Genomic DNA, 17,826 nt, shown 5'->3' with positions numbered 1-17,826 from the left:
GAGATCGATAAATCCTTCTTGTTGCCGAACCCCAATTAGTGACTATTATATAACTCAAATCTGGTCATGTAGATTATACCCTAAAATGAGGGAAGTATCCGCCTGAGCTTTACTTGCCATATTTACCCAGTTAATTTAGTTAACTTATCCTCATCAGTTACAATTTTCATCACTTCTTCGCTCTCCTAACAAAGTAATAGGTCAGACCACCCCCAACTGCCCCAACGACCAGTAAGACCCCAATCACGATGCCCGCCACTGCCCCGCCGCTCAAATTCTGCCTATTAACTTCCTGGTCTGGCCCAGACGGCGTGGGAACTACCGGTTCGGGAGCAGGTGGTGTGGGAACATCCGGTTCGGGAGCAGGTGGTGTGGGAACTACCGGTTCGGGAGCAGGTGGTGTGGGAACTACCGGTTCGGGAGCAGGTGGTGTGGGAACTACCGGTTCGGGAGCAGGTGGTGTGGGAACATCCGGTTCGGGAGTTACCGGGTCTGGACCAGGTGGATCTGGATTAGGCGGTGCAGGAACAGGAGTATCGGACTAGCATATACCACCAATGTGCGTAAACCCAGGAGCACAGATATTACATGCACCATCTTTTCCCTTAAGAACATTAGGCAAACACGTCTCACAGGCATCCTATGCAGTGTTACACGAAGCGCAATTGGAGGCAGTTCCACATTTACATTTAGAGTCAATCCCTTCACCGCAGGGTGTGGCCACTCCATCCTTGCAGTAGTTCCCATTTGTTAGACCACTACACATAGCTGTGCAAGTTCCCTTAAGTGTGGTAACATAAGTTCTCCCATCGCACGCGTTGCAAAATATCGCGGACGAGCAAATTTAGCAGTCATCAGTACATCTCACGCACCTCTTTTAGGTTATGTCGCAAAAGGTTGAAATTTCATACTTGCAGTCTTTATTGCTATTGCAGACTTTGACGCATTTGTTATCTTCCATTGTGAACCCATCGGCGCATTTATCACATGAACCAAAGTAGGTACATTCGCCACAACCCTTTGAGCATTACCTGCATATGTTTCCATTGAGAAAAGTGCCAAGGAGGCAGGTGGCGCAATTTTTTCCAGAGCACGTCTTGCAGTTTGTGGTAACTGAATTATCCTTACAGTAGCAGCCTTGACCGAATTCCATGTCTTCTGTGCACGGTTTACAGGCAACTGTATTATGATTGATGGCTGGGCAAAAGTGATTTGCCTTACAGTTAGTGTAACGGTTAGAACATGTTCCAGCATCTGCCATTTTAAAAATAGAATATGTTATTTCATCTGATAATATATAAGCAACTAACTTTTTGGTTTTTAAGCTTCTGATACATGCATATATATCACTTTATGTTATAATTTAAAACAAAAATTAAATATTTTTAGTTTGTGATTGTTATATACTATCAAATATATTACACAAATATAAAAGAAACTTAACAAGACAAAGATATTGAATTTTATCTAACTGAACGCCAAGACAACGCGCAGCAGCCCACAATCAAGCGTGCACCGCTCTTGCCCATTTTCCAATACTTCCACTCCAAAATATATTTAATATAATATTACCTTCTAATTATACAGCTGCACTCCAAATTAGTAACCCACATTATTATACACTTACTATCAGATTTAGACAAAGTCGGCCCACCAGCGTAAATGTCCTTTGGCGTTTGCACCTCCCAAAGCCGCTAAAACGCGAGTTGACACTGTCCAAATTGCGGCACCTAAACATTGTAGTTCCCTTTATCCCGGAGCGTAACACCGCCGCACTGTCTTTCTTAGCATCGACTATTGTGCCCATTGCGTTCCAGCGGCATATTTTTTTGCGCAGAGCTGGTCCGAGCAGCATGCTTCTAGTGGTAGCGAGTTGGGCTGGGTGCTCCCCGGCCGAGTCCGCTGTCCCGCAGCTAGTTGGGCTGGGTGCTCCCCGGCCGAGTCCGCTGTCCCGCAGCTAGTTGGGCTGGGGTGCTCCCCGGCCTAGTCCGCCCGAGAGGTCCGCTGTCCCGCAGCTAGTTGGGCTGGGTGCTCCCCGACCGAGTCCGCTGTCCCGCAGCTAGTTGGGCTGGGTGCTCCCCGGCCGAGTCCGCTGTCCCGCAGCTAGTTGGGCTGGGTGCTCCCCCGGCCTAGTCCGCCCGAGAGGTCCGCTGTCCCGCAGCTAGTTGGGCTGGGTGCTCCCCGACCGAGTCCGCTGTCCCGCAGCTAGTTGGGCTGGGTGCTCCCCGGCCGAGTCCGCTGTCCCGCAGCTAGTTGGGCTGGGTGCTCCCCGGCCGAGTCCGCTGTCCCGCAGCTAGTTGGGCTGGGTGCTCCCCGGCCGAGTCCGCTGTCCCGCAGCTAGTTGGGCTGGGTGCTCCCCGGCCGAGTCCGCTGTCCCGCAGCTAGTTGGGCTGGGTGCTCCCCGGCCGAGTCCGCTGTCCCGCAGCTAGTTGGGCTGGGTGCTCCCCGGCCGAGTCCGCTGTCCCGCAGCTAGTTGGGCTGGGTGCTCCCCGGCCGAGTCCGCTGTCCCGCAGCTAGTTGGGCTGGGTGCTCCCCGGCCGAGTCCGCTGTCCCGCAGCTAGTTGGGCTGGGTGCTCCCCGGCCGAGTCCGCTGTCCCGCAGCTAGTTGGGCTGGGTGCTCCCCGGCCGAGTCCGCTGTCCCGCAGCTAGTTGGGCTGGGTGCTCCCCGGCCGAGTCCGCTGTCCCGCAGCTAGTTGGGCTGGGTGCTCCCCGGCCGAGTCCGCTGTCCCGCAGCTAGTTGGGCTGGGTGCTCCCCGGCCGAGTCCGCTGTCCCGCAGCTAGTTGGCTGGTGCTCCCGCCGGTCCGCTGTCCCGCAGCTAGTTGGGCTGGGTGCTCCCCGGCCGAGTCCGCTGTCCCGCAGCTAGTTGGGCTGGGTGCTCCCCGGCCGAGTCCGCTGTCCCGCAGCTAGTTGGGCTGGGTGCTCCCCGACCTAGTCCGCCCGAGAGGTCCGCTGTCCCGCAGCTAGTTGGGCTGGGTGCTCCCCCGACTTCCAGATGTCTCAGTCTGAAATAATTTTTCTAATACCCAAAATATGAGACTATCATTTTTTAGGAATTCATGCAACTATTCCAAATATATTTTGAATGCGATTTAAGTTAATATCATTTAAAATTATTAATAATAAAGATTATAGCATTAACTGTATTACCACTGGACTGATTAAACCATAATAACGTTTTTATATAAACTTCACTTTTATATTATTTTCAAACTGTTACAGGACTGGAATCATATAGTTATACTGATAAGTTGGGTTTCTCTTTAATACAACTCTCCGATAATCCAATAACTAGTATTGTCTATTATAATCACAGTTTAACAACCAAATATATTATAATTTAATTATCTGAAGTACTTAAAAATATTATTATATAACCTTCATACTTCAGCCTAATTTCTTATATTTCTACTTAGGAGTACATTCTCTGCCCACTTATACAACTATATATATAATTAATAAACAATATTGAACACCGCAAATGCTTTATTTTACAAAATTAGTGAAAATTCTGTGAATCGAATAAAAAATTATTCTAGCAAATTGATTGATATATAAGAATCATCAACAATCTGTTATTTTTGATAATTTACGAAAAATTTAGAGATAATTCGCGTATAATAGATTATTAAAACTTGGAAAAATATAAAATGTAGAATATTTAACAAACTTTAAAATATATATATAAACTTCTTACTCGTAATACACAAAAACGTAGTTTTCATCATCTTTTTAGATATCTAGGCAATATTAAATTTTCGCACTATGCTAAACGAAGTTTATGAATAAATTCAGCTATTTACGCAGAACTCCCAACATATAAATATTGCTTTAGAACCAAAAATATTAGACACATACTCTACAATACGCATTACAGTATTCTTATACACATATTAACTTCACATATTATGTGTATTGTTCCATCTTTTCCTGTAGAATTGGTAAAAGTCTCAATATTAATCTTACTCCACCAACCATAATACGCCCATTATATCAGCAAATTTTTTTCTCACTTTTAATCATTAGCTCAGCTAGCGCTATCCCCTTTATTATACCAATATTAGCATAGCTCCTTCAATAGAGACACCCATTCCCATCAAACCATAACTAAAAATTAACATTTGCGCCTGAGAAACCGTAAACCACAAGAAATTTATCAAAAAATACATATTTTTATATACTAACAACATCCCTTCTACCCTTTTAATACTCACACTCCATCCCCCCAAACTTTAATACTACAACATCATATATACGCTTAATACTCACACTCCAATCCGGTACAGCGAAAAATGCAAAATACAAAATGTAAATTTGGCAAATTTCCGAATCGCAGAACCACAAATTAGCCTGCAAAAAAGTCAAAAACTGCACTAAATTAACTGAGAATTTGCCAGACGAAATAATGAGGCGGCAGCTGCCCGGAGAGGGCATTAAAGCGGAAAGCCAAAAATGAAATCGCTGCAATTTAGTCATAAATGAAGCATTGGCGGCCCGGCGTGTTAGAGCGGCCCAGGAAGTGATTGATCAGGCTGAGCGCTAGAAACTGTTAAAGTGGAGTGGAAAATTAAATAATATATTGTATTATTATATAGTAATATAGATTATTTTCAGTTTAAAAAATTCTGCGCTGTACTGCCCGTTTGCAGCGCAAATTTTTACAGCGGAAACTTGCAGAAAACGAATTTCTCGCGCTATTATTTCAGCTTTCCATGTGTGCGAATTTGATTTTCAACTGATATAACGAATGTGAAAATTCAAAAATAATTTTACTCACGGTATAAAAATATCGTTATATCTGATATAACGATTTTTTCTAAATTCAAAATTTGCAAAATCGAAATTTTCAGCAGAAACCGTAGAATTAACTTTTTTTATTGTGAGAAAGGAGCGAAAAATCGAATTTCGGTGTAAATTTTCCACTCAGGCGAAACGTCGCTTTTGAGCAAATTGGTAAATCGCCTCAGAGGACGAAAAACAGCTCCAGGACCTCCTGGCCCACCGCCTCGATCCGCTGCAGCGCAAGCGAAAATTGGGCCTCCATTTCAATGACTTTTTGGTGCAACTGCTGCAGCTCCTGCATGCGGCTAAAGCGAAATTGGACGTTTTTTGGCGTTTCTGGGTGCGGCGTGTTCGGGGCGGACGATTCTAGCATCCAAAAATCGACATCTAATTTTAGTTTCATTTTTTAGGAAAGAAAATTTAAATATATGTAATATTAATGTATAATAATAGGAAAATATTAAAATGGGAAAGTGAAAATTTGTATAGGGGGAGGAGGTAATTAGTTAGTTAATTTATTAAGAGGGGGAGGAGGTTATTAAGAATGGGGGAGCGATTTATAAGGTTAAATGATAAATTTTAGCTTGAATAAGCAAATTTAGTTTAATTGGATAGATTTGATACAAATAACACAATATTATAATTAGAAAACACATCTCATACTTAAATGGAATCAACAATCGCAGAACGCACATCAGCCAAATGCCTAAGTAATCATTGATATTAAAGAAGTGAAAATGTAATAACTACTTCAAATTTAGTATATATTTATTTAATATAATAATTAGTTTATATTTATTTTGATTTAAATATGAAATTTTTAGTATAACTATATAAAATTTAGTTAGTATAAATTTATTTTACTTGGAGTTGCATACTTAAATATTATATAGTAATAATAGTTATTGGCAGGTTCAAAATTTATCAAAATGTCAAAAGAGCTTGATATCGCACCACAATTTACCTATAATGACAACCCCGCACCTGGTCAGTATGATCCTAATAGAGATGCTACTAACAGAAGACACACTGCTGCTCCTGTTCTTGATAAATAATCCGAAGAACGTTTCAAAATGGACAAGGACAAGGTAGAAGCGCCAGCCCCTGACCAATATGACGTTTCACGCAAAATGGTCGATAGAAGAGATACCGCAGCTCCTATTTTAGATAAGCAGACTGAGGAACGCTTCGCCATGGATAGAGACCAGGTAGCCAATCCTGCACCAGGAATCTATGACCCCAACTTTGACGCGACTCAGAGACGCCATACTGCGGCTCCAGTTTTGGATAAGCAGTCTGAGGAGCGTTTCGTTATGAACAAAGACAAAGTCGAAGCCCCTGCCCCCGATCAGTATGATATTTCACGCAAAACTGTCGATAGAAGAGACACTGCTGCCCCAATGCTCGACAAGTAAACCGAAGAGCGTTTTGCCATGGACAAAGACAAGGTAGAGGCACCTGCTCCAGACCACTATGATGTTTCACGCAAAATCGTTGACAGAAGAGGAACCGCGGCCCCTGTTTTAGATAAGTAAACAGAGGAACGCTTTACAATTGAAAAGGATAAATTAAACAATCCTGCCCCTGGCCAATATGATGTTTCCCATAAGTAGACGAACCGTAGGGATACGGCCGCGTTCAACTTTGGAAAATCGCAGGCCGAACGTTTCTAGGATGACAAATTCTCGACCCCTGCCCCTGGATAGTACGATGTTAGCTATTCAGGGACGTCTAAGAGCAAGAATGTCGGATTCGCAGTTTAAAAATCTGAAAGATTCCAAGATGTGAGGCAGTCAGGCCCTGATGTTGGTTCATATAACGTAGCTGAGGCTGCGAAGAGAACAAGCTCTGCTAAGAGAAAGGAGTGATATGCTGGTTAGAGTTTAATGCTTAATATTTTCTCAGATTATTGTTTAACTACTTTGCTTTATTGTATATATTTAGTATATAATAATTATTTAGAACATGCTTCTTTGGTGTAGTCGGTTAGCATCTAAGACTCTGAATCTTGTGACCCCAGTTCGAGTCTGGGAAGAAGCATATTTATCTATTATGATTGAATAACGTTTTATTATTATTTTGTTAAATATATAGTATTGAATTTTGTATACTTTAGGAAAAGATAATATATATGTTATTATGAAGACCATAATACAGTTAGAAATATTTAAATTCATACTTAGTTATATTCATTTTTAAAGACAGGTATCAGTTATTTCAAATGATAAGTGCTTCAGAAAAAATAGATGAGGTCGAAATTCTAAAACTTAATAAGACTACTGACAGCAATCTCATTGATGAGTAAACTTAAGAATATAGGGAAGTTTTCCTTTGATCAGTTATTATTAAATTTTTCACTTAGTACATAAACTTAAGAAATTGCGGAATTAGCCAAATAAGATAACGAATGTCTAGGTTTTATAGACCTAATAAATATATATGCTTACGTTATAGTTTAAATTATACTTCAAAAATTAGTGATGCACATACTACTTACTATTAAGCATAATTAATATATAATATAGTATTGTAAAGATTTACTAACACTATTATTTGTCGAATAAATTCATGATTAGATTAAATTATTATAACTATATAAAATAATATAATAAATATTTGTTATTATTAGTCTTGAATAAAATCAATATATTTTAAATTACAGATATTATACATTAGAATCAAAATATTGCAACGTCTTAGCAGTTAATATAATATTAATTTACTCTTTTATTAGGTTTCTAAATAAAGATGACGTTGTGCATATAATTATGATAAGGAAACGAAACCAGGTTCAGTATATTTTTGCATATTATATACTAATTTGCTAAAAATATTTTTTTTAAATATGTTATATTTATACTAATTTTAATTAAGAAATAATAAACTAGCAATTCTAAATATAAATAATTTCATATATAATATTTAAATATTAATATAAATATATGAAAATGCATTTATATATTATAATATAGTATTAAAATATTATTGTATTTTAAATGGGGATGGGCGGTTCCCAAGATTTTGAAAAACTAACATAAGAACTTACCCAAGCACCTATAAAAAATAATTGGGATAAAATAGTAGCATAAGATTAAGAGAAGTAACGAAAGAAAGAAGATAAGCGAATACGAAAATATGAACGATTAGCTGCTGGTCTACCATATGTTCCAAAATAATAGAAACCGCTTTAGTAAATCAATTAAAGTACAATTAAGAATGAAAAATCGGAAATATTCAAGAGGGCATAAACTCCAAAACATATTGACTAGGTAAAGGCTACCAGGAAAACATATAATACTACTAGCCCATTAAGAAAAGCTCTGTATAATAACACATAGTAGGTAAATCAAACTTCACCTCTAGCACGAGGGTGTAGTAATGTCTATGATATCAGTTTTGATTGTGAAGATGATTTGGATACTTTGAGTTAAGTAGGAGACTTAAAACAACCTATTCAACTATAAGGATAGTGATTTATAATATAATATGTAATCTATCAGTTAATATATATTCATATTAAGCTAAACTAATCTAAATGGAAGCTAGACTCTTCAGCTCCCAAGCTATCTTAGCTCCCATTAAAGATCATTTCTTATTGCATAATCTCGCCTTTACTAAGCAGTTAAAAGTACTAGTTCTTGATCTAAGCTACGCTTCTTTCAGCAAAAAATGCATTAATTTTCTTCCAGTCTTTACCAAACTATTAAACCATCTTAAGTAAACTATTTTTCTCTTCTGCTGACCATTTATAGTTTTTTCTCAGATCCTAAGTCTACCATTTATTTGATCGCATAAAATTATACAATGTATTTTGTAGTTCTTGCTTTGAGTACTTAGGGAAATACTCTAAAATCAACTCCCAGTTAATGGTTCCAGCTGGTTTCTTGTGAGAGCGTGCTAATTTTAATAGTTATGGTACGTTCATTCTTAAACAGCTAAAAAACATATTATTTGTATAATATAAGTTAATATTAATGATTTGTTAATCACTGATGACGGTCTCGATATTTGTACTTGCTATCAGTAAATATCGTTATCAGTAAACTTAAATAATCTACTTTTTCTGCAAGAAAATCTGCAACTATTTAACTATTATACACTTTATGCCAATTGTGAAATTTAGTAAAATAATTTTTTGAAAAATTATTATTAAACTTACAAGATTTATTTTTTTCTTCTTATTATTTTTTATAAGTTTATTAATTTATTTTATTATTAATATTTTATTTTTTCTGATTATATTATTATTATTATTATTATTATTATTATTATTATTATTATTACTTTATCATTTTTCTTATAATTATTATATTATAATTATTACTTTTAATTTTTCCCCAATTTTAATTTAATTTTACGTATTACTAATATTGATGATATTTTATTTACATTAATATTTATACTAATATTTTATTATACATCAATACTAATATTATCACCATTATTATTCATTAATATAATTAATATTTATATTAATCTTAATATTTATATTACTATACACCCACAAATTATTTTAAAATATATTTATATTAATATTATTATACATTATTATACAATAATTCTTAATATTTATACTAATTTTATCCCCATTATTATACATGAATACTACTATTATAATTACCCACCACTCCCCAAATTATTTTAAAAACCGACATTACCCCCATTATTATACATAAATATCAATATTACTATACACCCCCAAATTATTTTAAAAACATTTATATTCCCATTATTATACATTATCCCCATTATTATACAATAATTCTTAATATTTATATCCCCATTATTATACATTATTATACATAAATATCACCCCACAACCCATATTCATATTATTATACCCCAAACATCTAAATACCTAAATACCTAAATACCTAAATACCAAAACCCCCAAACATCCAAATCAATCACCCCCCTAATCCTCCCCCCAATAGCAATGCCCCATCGCATCCTTACAGCTAATCCTCGCCACAGGGTCCATTTCGAGCATTTTTTCCAGCAAATCCCATCCGTTCTCGCTAAGCCTCTCAGCGCCCAGAATTCGCCTCAAACCGACGCCTTTGAAGTTCGGAAAGTTGCCCTTAAAATCCGGCAAATCGCGCGCCGATTCCCACTTTCCGGGGACGCCGGGAGTGCCCAGAACCTCGAAAATCTTGAAAAGTTGGTCGATTTCCGAGTCGCCCGGGAAGAGCGGCGTCGAATTGCAGAGCATTTCGCACCAAATGCAGCCGATGCTCCAGACGTCGACAGCCGTCGAGTAGTGGCGCGTATTGAGCAGAATTTCGGGCGGCCGGTACCACAAAGTGACGATTTCGTGCGTGAACTGCCGAACGGGAATTCCGAAGGTTCGCGCGAGGCCGAAATCCGCCAATTTCGCGTGATCCGCGTGAATGAGAATATTCTGCGGCTTCAGGTCGCGGTGCAGAATGCGGCGCGCGTGGCAGTAATTCGTTGAGGAAATGATCTCCTGAAGGAGCGATTTGATTAGCGGATTTGAGAGTTTTTTCGTATCTAAGAGCTTTTTCAAATCTGTTTCGCAGTACTCGAAAATGAGGTGCAGGCGGTGCTGGTGGTGCAGGACCTGCTTTAGTTATACGATGTTGGGGTGCGAGAGCTCTTTTAGGAGCGAAATCTCCCTGATCGCGGTTCCAGGGACGCCCTCCTCCTCGTGCTCCAGGCGGATTCTCTTGATTGCGACGATTTCGGACGTCTGCGTGTCGATCGCTTTGTAGACTTCGCCGTAGGTGCCCTCTCCGAGCTTTGTGGCCTTGCGGTAGCGGTCCAGGCTTGACATTTTAAGGGAATTGGAGTGGGGGAGAATGGTGGAAATTTGGGATTATATGGATATTATATAAGGATATGGGTGGTAGGGAAAAATTCAAGTAAAATGTTTCTATTGTTAGGTAAAAATAGGATTATATTGATATTATATAAATATATAGGTAAAATATTTTTTTTGGGTAGGGGGTAACGTTTAGTGTTTATATTTGAAAAGTGCGGGGGTTGGGACGTATGTGAGGATTAGCGCAAGGGCTGATGGTGCTGGTTTTCGGATATTTTTGCCAATCGAGGTATTTAAAATTATTAATATTTGCGTATAATAATTATATTTAATATGCAAAATATTTTGTATAGTGTTGAGAATTCGCATAATTAAACTAATTCTACTATATAATATTACATTATTCCAAATTTACTAAAATGAAACAAACCACGAACGATTAGGACGTAGAGAAGGCCGCAACGAACTAAACGGGAATCCCGCAAAACGACGGTTTGAGCTTTATGGACATCAATGAGTACAGGGTTACATTCCTATGAGTGAGTTGTCAATCACTGCCGCAGTGTACGAGGGGCGCGGATATCTTGTCAGCATTCGCGAATTCCAGTAGAAAACTATAGTTGGATCAGTGCGCTGGACCACTTATATCACTTGTGTGAGAAGGTTGGGGCTGAAATGTTCGATTTAAGGCTCGTTATCGCGTTGTTATATCAGTTTAAATGGAGGCATTTCTGGTGTTTGCAGTTTCCAGAACGAACGCGGCGCAAAATTGGCTTCGCGGGGCCGGACGCGAGCGCGGCAGAAAAGCGGAAACTGAAGTTTAAGGAATAAGGAATGATAGAGCGTTTATAAGTATATAATAATAGTATAAAATTATAATTATAAACTTGATCGGTTTAACAAATTTTCTACTACTAATCTGCGCATCAATTTTGCGGTTATGCTAGTATATTAATTATTATATTTGATGCATCGCATAGTAGTGGTTAAAACGCCAGGTCGGTGCAAAATACAAAATAGATGATTTGGTGGTTTTTGCGGTCTAGAACGGTCGTTATCACGGTCAATACATATTAATAACGTTTTATATATCAAAGATCATAAATTCTAGTTCTGCATCCGCGAAATCCACTCGAAAAGTTTGAGAGCAAGAAGGAATCTAAAAAACTATTATTAGAATTATTATATTATATTATAAATAGTAATTTATTACGAATATTTTTATAATATAATTGTTATATCTTAGTAAGCATATGCTCAAATTATAAAACCTATTCTGTCATCTGAACATTGGCCTAATTTTTCCCGTCCATCGCGCATTAGATGCTGCACATGAGGCAAAAATTGAACTTACGCGAAACTAGCACAATTATAGCTGGTAACTTTATGTGCAGTCTACGGGCGCTTGTCTAATTTTGACTATTTAGCATTGGAATCGAAGTTTACGTAATATATTATTATATGTTAGTAATATGTTTTGTTGGGACTGCGATTATTATAAGCTTGGCGGAAACTGCATATGCTTGATTGATACTTGGTATTAGTAGAGCGCTGTGGTATATGTGTCGAGTAAAATTAAATATAACTCAATATCTTTGGCTTGTTAAGTTTCTTTTATATTTGTGCAATATATTTGACATTATATACCAATCACAAACTAAAAACATTTGACTTTTGTTTTAAATTATACCGTAAAGTAATATATTTGCATGTCTCATGAAGGTTAAAAACGAAAACACGGGTTGCTTATATATTATCAGATGAAATAACATATTCTATTTTTAAAATGACAGATACTGGAACATGCTCTAATCGTAACACTAACTGTAAGGCAGATCATTTTTGCCCAGCTACTGATAATATAAGTGTTCCCTGTAAACCGTGCACAGAAGACATGGAATTCGGTCAAGGCTGTTACTGTTAATATAATACAGTGATAACAAACTGCAAAACGTGTTCAGGAGGAAGTTGCACCACTTGCCTCCCTGGCTCCTATCTCAATGGAGATGTTTGTACTGACTGCTCAAAGGGCTGTAACGAATGTGCCGATTCCAATTCGTGCTAGAAATGCGACGTTGAGTTCACAATGGAAGATGGCAAATGCGTCACAGTCTGTAATAATAAGGAAGAATGCAAGGATCAACGTTCGACATTTTGCGATATGTCCACAAAGAGGTGCGTGAAATGTGCTGATGACTGCTCAGTTTGCTCATCGGCGACGTTTTGCAACCTGTGCAATTGGAGAATGCATATTACGACAATTCACGGCACGTGTACTACTAAATGTGATGATATTACACATGGTAACTACTGCAAGGAGGGAGTGGCTACACCCTGTGCTGAAGGGCTTGATTCAGCCTGTAAATGTGGATTAGCTTCCAATTGCGCTTCCTGCAACATTGCATAGGATGCCTGTGATACGTGTCTTACCAATGCTATTATTACAGAAGATGGTTCGTGTGGGGACTGTGCTCTAGGGTATACGCTCATTGGCGGTCTATGCTGGTCCGAACAGCAAGGTTCTGAGGCCAACAAAATAGGGACTGGTGCGATTGTGGGCATCGTGGTGGGTGTTTTGGCGGTCGTTGTGGCAGTTGGGGGCTGCTTGGCCTACTATTTTGTTAGGAGGGGGAAGAAGTGATGAAAATAGTTACGGGTGATAGAAGTTAACTAACTTGACTAGGTGTATATGGCAGGTAAAGCTCAGGCGGATACTTCCCTCATTTTAGGGTATAAACTACTTGAGCGGGTTTGGGTTATATGATAATCACTAATTATGGTTCTGCAGTGAGGAGTGTATAAACAGTTTCTATGAAGATGCTTGAGATAGAATTAATGGATATTCCTACTATATTTATAAATTTTACGATTTTTACATCTTAGTTATTTATTTCTGCTAATAATACCGTTAGCAAAAAGTAAAGTTTAAGAAAACTATTTTCATGAACCTATATTAAATGATAATTAGTAAAGTTAAGTAATTTTACCGAATATACAAATTAGTATATATAAAATATAATAGCATACCTTTCCTTGCGAAACCTAGAAACTCGCTTATTTATCATATTATCCATTCAATAGTCCTGTAAAATTGTAAAATGAACTCGACAGGTACATGTTCCAAAACCAACACTACCTGCAAATCCGGCCACTTCTGCCCAACTACTGGCACGGAGACAGTAGACTGCATTCCTTGCGAAGAAGAAATGAAATTAGGTCAGGGCTGTTACTGCAAGGATGATACAGTTACCACAAACTGCAAGACGTGCACAGGAGAAGCATGCACCGCCTGCCTCCCTGGCACTTTTCTCAATACAAATGTCTGCTCTAGATGCCGAAAAGGTTGTGTACAATGCACCGCGTCGAATTCATGTCAGAAATGCGCCGATGGGTTCATAATAGAAGGTACCAAATGCATCAGAGTATGTGGAAGTAGTGAAGACTGCGGCGATCAGGTTTCGACCTTTTGCGATATATCCACAAAGAGGTGCGTGCCGTGTGGTTAAAACTGCACAATTTGCTCATCAGCTACATTCTGCAACGCATGCAATGGAAGTACGCATGTTACCACAATTCACGGTACGTGTACTCTTTTGTGTAATAATTTGGCCGATGGTAACTACTGCAAGGACGGTTCTCCTAAACCCTGCGCTGAAGGGATTGATTCAGCTTGCGAATGTGAATTCGCTTCCAATTGCGCTTCTTGTACCACCGAATTGAATGCCTGTGAGACGTGTTTGCCTAACGTAGTTATGGGAGTAGCTGGAACCTGCAATGCATGTGCTGTTGGATATAAATTTATTGGTGATATGTGCTGGGCGGAATAAAAATCTGGAGGGGTGAATAGGATTGGTACTGGGGCGATTGTGGGCATTGTGGTTGGTGTTTTGGTGGTCGTTGGGGCAGTTGGGGGCGGTTTAGCATATTATTTCATTAGAAAGGCTAAGAAGTGATGCATAAACAATAACTGAATGAATCATAATAAATCATCCATTAATCTTAATACTTCGAAAGACATTGTAAGAAACTCTCCAGTGTTTACTTACAAATATTAATTATAAAGAGACTTGAAATTTTACTATCTAATATCAATAGTTTATTTATATTATTTTAAAATATATTAATTTGTTCGATGTAACTTGGTAAATCGTAGTAAAAATCGTTAATATGTAAGAAAAAACGGTTTTTAAATCGTGATATCATTAGTTAAATTTAAACTTATACGAATTTTACGGAAAAATAATTCAATATATACTAAAAATAATAAACTATTGTTATTTGTGAAACTACGAAACTAAGCAATTTGCTGTATTATTCATAATAATTGTCATCTAAAATTAAAAATGGCGGATACTGGGACTTGTACTAAAACAGTTACAACCTGCAAAGCTGGTCATTTCTGTCCAACTACAGACACAACTTCAGTAAGCTGTATCCCCTGCACCGAAGACATGAAGTTCGGGCAAGGCTGCTACTGTGAAGATAACACGGTTACGACCAATTGCAAAGTATGCAATGGAACTTCTTGCCAAACCTGCCTCCCAGGCTCTTTCCTGAGCGGGAATGTGTGTACCAAATGTTTAAAAGGCTGCGGCTAATGCACCGATTCTAATACATGCCAGAAGTGCGCCGACGGGTATAACCTGGATAATAATGAGTGCGACAGAATCTGCTCTAAAAATGAAGACTGTCAAGATGATGCTTCGACTTTTTGCGAGATAGCCTTAAATAGTTGTGTGCCGTGTGGCAATAAATGCTTAATTTGCTCCTCTGGTATTTTCTGCAACGCGTGCGATGGGTCTTCTCATGTGACCACGATCGATGGGAAGTGCACACCGAATTGTGAAAATTTGGAGGATGGTAACTACTGCAAGGACGGTGCTTCTAAACCCTGCGCCGAAGGGCTTGATTCTGCCTGCAAATGTTAATTTGCTCGGAACTGCGCTTCGTGCGACGCTACTTCAAATGGTTGCGAGACGTGTTTGCCTAATATTATTAAGGGAGAAGATGGTACTTGTAGGGATTGTGCTCCTGGGTTCTAACCCATTGGCAATATGTGCTGGCCTGAGTAGCAAGGTTCTGGTGGGAATAAAATAGGGACTGGGGCGATTGTGGGCATTGTGGTTGGTGTTTTGGTGGTCGTCGGCGCAATTGGTGGCGGCCTGGCTTATTATTTCATTAGAAAGGCGAAGAAGTGAGAGGAGTTACAGTGATTGGCAATATATATTTTCCTGCACGTTTATACTAAGCTTTCCACTCGGATCCTCCAAGAGTATGCAGATCGAAATGTGCCAACGCCGACTTGGAGCAATGGCATGATATATTCGCAATTTACACTGTAGACTACCTCAGGAAAGACCACGATTCGCTATTCGTGCATTTCTGCTAAGGTCGCGCAGTTTCAACCAAATTTACCTGAGGACGGCATTATGATGATGTGGTAATTTAATATATATAAATATAGATTATTTAGCGTTCGGTTTCATAATGCATACCTAGCAGGCTTGATGTCATCGCTAATAATATAGAACACCCCAAGACACTTATTAAGCGGTGTCAGTCTACCAGCACACTAGCTTCATACCCATTCGGTATCCAAACAGTTCGGTACCCAGCTAATGGCCGTTTCTGGCGGAAAGCTAGCCCCCGAGCAGCTATCTTAAACTATTATAGTACAAACACTAGCACACCCTATAACTCTACTCACCATACTAAATATGAAACGTGCTAAGATAATTTTCTAATGACTTACGCGATCCTCACAGAAGATTCAAAGAGCTGCAAGACTATTCGAGTGCCACTGAATAATACACATAGCGAAATAAACCGTTCGCCAATGTCTCATTCGAACATACAAAATACCAGACCGCTCCTATGACTGCAGAGAATGACCCGCTCTATCGGGAACGCTGCACAGCCATAATATAAGTAAGGGGCATTATTGATGTAGGTTTCTGGTCAATTCTGCTCTTGGACTCTCTAATTCACAGGCTACCTATAATAATTGAAGCCCCAGAACGGCGTTCAGGAATTACTAAATGCACCACAAATTACTAAGCAGCCCGTCGTAAAAGCATGAACCCGTAGTATCTACTTTCAAAACCGTCAAACTCATTTTTATGACCTCGATGCGCACGTTACCATGATTTTTCGTTTTTCAACCGAAGCCGACTGAAACGTACTTTTACGACATATTACTTACTACCTCGTAAATTACACGTAAAAATGGGCTGCAGCGAAAGCTCTAATTGCCCAGCTATAACGTGAACGCTGCACAGCAATAATAAGAGCTTTCTAGCAAGTTTCTGCTCAATTCTGCCCCTGGACCATCCAATTCAGATGATAATTACAACAATTGAAGACCCAGAACACCGGATTTGAAGTAATTAATTCGCCGCAAATTGCACGTAAAAATGGGCTGCAGAGCTGCTGGTTCACATCGAAAATCAGCATCTGCTTGGAGGAGTAGTAGCTAAATTTGCAATTTATTTAAGGTAATTTTGCTCATCTGTTTAAAGTAATTTTCCTTGCAGATAAAGCAAGTATATGCTGTAAATGTACCAGAAATAGAAAGTCTCAGCAGTTGCGCCAAGATGGAAATATGAAAGTATAAATTTTAATTTTCGTGCACCTTATTCCTGCTTAAAACGGTTTAAGGCGTAATGACTACCAGTTCGAGGTGAAGCAGCCGAATTGGAGGCTAAATAAGCTAGTTTGCTGCGGTCAAATGGTAATTTTAGCGGTAGGTGGTCAATATGTAAATAATAATAATTATTATATATAAGTGTATATAAATAATAACAATAATTATTATATATAAGTGTATATAATTGTATATAAATAATTATATGTATAATTTTATATAATTATGTATATATTATTTTTGAAAATTTTGAACGTTTTAATGGTTTGAATATTTTGCTTTACAATCGCTAATGATAAAATATCGAAAGTTTCAAAATGATATAAATGTATTGGGCGGTGATGATTGAGGATTTTAGAAGATTTACATTTAGCGAGAAATATGTACACGGAATACCAGTGTGACAGAAGACTAGCTAGAAGGTGAGGCCTTAGCTCATTTGTGATGGTCCTAGCTCGCATAGAATACGCAGAGTGTGCATATTAAGCATAGAAATTAAAATTTCTTACATGGTTATTTTACATGCTATGGGTATATTCGTATGCGTGTTTTACTCCAGGTGCTAACCAAGTTATATATGAACTTTAGTATTTGGTAGATTTTAAATTTGCGATTTATGAC

At 38.5% G+C, this 17,826-nt stretch overlaps 15 protein-coding genes and 1 non-coding gene across 16 annotated transcripts; 7 read left to right on the top strand and 9 right to left on the bottom strand. All coding sequences in view use genetic code 6, as the record gives it.

Moving 5' to 3' along the window:
* Positions 1-169: 169 nt before the first annotated feature.
* On the bottom strand, positions 170-1,261 carry SS50377_28612 (Cysteine-rich membrane protein 1; the record flags this gene model as incomplete). The annotated part of the gene is made up of 1 exon (XM_067912372.1): positions 170-1,261. One exon carries the CDS (start codon positions 1,259-1,261, stop codon positions 170-172), a length of 1,092 nt encoding a protein of 363 aa, XP_067760429.1.
* A 368-nt stretch (positions 1,262-1,629) lies between these two features.
* On the bottom strand, positions 1,630-3,105 carry SS50377_28611 (uncharacterized protein; the record flags this gene model as incomplete). Its single annotated transcript, XM_067912371.1, has 1 exon — positions 1,630-3,105. One exon carries the CDS (start codon positions 3,103-3,105, stop codon positions 1,630-1,632), a length of 1,476 nt encoding a protein of 491 aa, XP_067760428.1.
* Positions 3,106-3,779: 674 nt separating this feature from the next.
* SS50377_28610 (uncharacterized protein) lies at positions 3,780-4,454 on the top strand (the record flags this gene model as incomplete). The annotated part of the gene is made up of 1 exon (XM_067912370.1): positions 3,780-4,454. The coding sequence occupies one exon, from the start codon at positions 3,780-3,782 to the stop codon at positions 4,452-4,454; it is 675 nt and encodes a 224-aa protein (XP_067760427.1).
* Positions 4,455-4,961: 507 nt separating this feature from the next.
* SS50377_28609 (uncharacterized protein) lies at positions 4,962-5,183 on the bottom strand (the record flags this gene model as incomplete). The annotated part of the gene is made up of 1 exon (XM_067912369.1): positions 4,962-5,183. The coding sequence occupies one exon, from the start codon at positions 5,181-5,183 to the stop codon at positions 4,962-4,964; it is 222 nt and encodes a 73-aa protein (XP_067760426.1).
* Positions 5,184-5,709: 526 nt separating this feature from the next.
* SS50377_28608 (uncharacterized protein) lies at positions 5,710-6,648 on the top strand (the record flags this gene model as incomplete). Its single annotated transcript, XM_067912368.1, has 1 exon — positions 5,710-6,648. One exon carries the CDS (start codon positions 5,710-5,712, stop codon positions 6,646-6,648), a length of 939 nt encoding a protein of 312 aa, XP_067760425.1.
* Positions 6,649-6,747: 99 nt separating this feature from the next.
* Positions 6,748-6,820, top strand: SS50377_t20152. Its single transcript has one exon. It is a non-coding gene; the product is annotated as a tRNA-Gln (tRNA).
* Positions 6,821-7,776: 956 nt separating this feature from the next.
* Positions 7,777-8,253, top strand: SS50377_28607 (uncharacterized protein; the record flags this gene model as incomplete). The annotated part of the gene is made up of 1 exon (XM_067912367.1): positions 7,777-8,253. One exon carries the CDS (start codon positions 7,777-7,779, stop codon positions 8,251-8,253), a length of 477 nt encoding a protein of 158 aa, XP_067760424.1.
* A 38-nt stretch (positions 8,254-8,291) lies between these two features.
* On the bottom strand, positions 8,292-8,705 carry SS50377_28606 (Myb-like DNA-binding domain-containing protein; the record flags this gene model as incomplete). Its single annotated transcript, XM_067912366.1, has 1 exon — positions 8,292-8,705. One exon carries the CDS (start codon positions 8,703-8,705, stop codon positions 8,292-8,294), a length of 414 nt encoding a protein of 137 aa, XP_067760423.1.
* Positions 8,706-9,683: 978 nt separating this feature from the next.
* Positions 9,684-10,574, bottom strand: SS50377_28605 (Kinase, CMGC CDK; the record flags this gene model as incomplete). The annotated part of the gene is made up of 1 exon (XM_067912365.1): positions 9,684-10,574. The coding sequence occupies one exon, from the start codon at positions 10,572-10,574 to the stop codon at positions 9,684-9,686; it is 891 nt and encodes a 296-aa protein (XP_067760422.1).
* Positions 10,575-11,072: 498 nt separating this feature from the next.
* Positions 11,073-11,291, bottom strand: SS50377_28604 (uncharacterized protein; the record flags this gene model as incomplete). The annotated part of the gene is made up of 1 exon (XM_067912364.1): positions 11,073-11,291. The coding sequence occupies one exon, from the start codon at positions 11,289-11,291 to the stop codon at positions 11,073-11,075; it is 219 nt and encodes a 72-aa protein (XP_067760421.1).
* Positions 11,292-11,841: 550 nt separating this feature from the next.
* SS50377_28603 (uncharacterized protein) lies at positions 11,842-12,273 on the bottom strand (the record flags this gene model as incomplete). Its single annotated transcript, XM_067912363.1, has 1 exon — positions 11,842-12,273. One exon carries the CDS (start codon positions 12,271-12,273, stop codon positions 11,842-11,844), a length of 432 nt encoding a protein of 143 aa, XP_067760420.1.
* Positions 12,274-12,348: 75 nt separating this feature from the next.
* On the top strand, positions 12,349-13,203 carry SS50377_28602 (Cysteine-rich membrane protein 1; the record flags this gene model as incomplete). The annotated part of the gene is made up of 1 exon (XM_067912362.1): positions 12,349-13,203. The coding sequence occupies one exon, from the start codon at positions 12,349-12,351 to the stop codon at positions 13,201-13,203; it is 855 nt and encodes a 284-aa protein (XP_067760419.1).
* A 457-nt stretch (positions 13,204-13,660) lies between these two features.
* Positions 13,661-14,515, top strand: SS50377_28601 (Cysteine-rich membrane protein 1; the record flags this gene model as incomplete). Its single annotated transcript, XM_067912361.1, has 1 exon — positions 13,661-14,515. One exon carries the CDS (start codon positions 13,661-13,663, stop codon positions 14,513-14,515), a length of 855 nt encoding a protein of 284 aa, XP_067760418.1.
* Positions 14,516-14,905: 390 nt separating this feature from the next.
* Positions 14,906-15,760, top strand: SS50377_28600 (Cysteine-rich membrane protein 1; the record flags this gene model as incomplete). The annotated part of the gene is made up of 1 exon (XM_067912360.1): positions 14,906-15,760. One exon carries the CDS (start codon positions 14,906-14,908, stop codon positions 15,758-15,760), a length of 855 nt encoding a protein of 284 aa, XP_067760417.1.
* A 572-nt stretch (positions 15,761-16,332) lies between these two features.
* On the bottom strand, positions 16,333-16,677 carry SS50377_28599 (uncharacterized protein; the record flags this gene model as incomplete). The annotated part of the gene is made up of 1 exon (XM_067912359.1): positions 16,333-16,677. One exon carries the CDS (start codon positions 16,675-16,677, stop codon positions 16,333-16,335), a length of 345 nt encoding a protein of 114 aa, XP_067760416.1.
* A 42-nt stretch (positions 16,678-16,719) lies between these two features.
* SS50377_28598 (uncharacterized protein) lies at positions 16,720-17,070 on the bottom strand (the record flags this gene model as incomplete). Its single annotated transcript, XM_067912358.1, has 1 exon — positions 16,720-17,070. One exon carries the CDS (start codon positions 17,068-17,070, stop codon positions 16,720-16,722), a length of 351 nt encoding a protein of 116 aa, XP_067760415.1.
* Between the last annotated feature and the right edge of the window lie 756 nt (positions 17,071-17,826).

The sequence above is a fragment of the Spironucleus salmonicida genome, chromosome 9 (assembly GCF_000497125.1).
Source record: "Spironucleus salmonicida strain ATCC 50377 chromosome 9, whole genome shotgun sequence".
In the NCBI taxonomy this organism is placed as follows: domain Eukaryota; phylum Fornicata; order Diplomonadida; family Hexamitidae; genus Spironucleus; species Spironucleus salmonicida.
The sequence above is the reverse complement of the archived record's forward strand: the minus strand, read 5'-3'. Positions and strand labels throughout refer to the sequence as shown.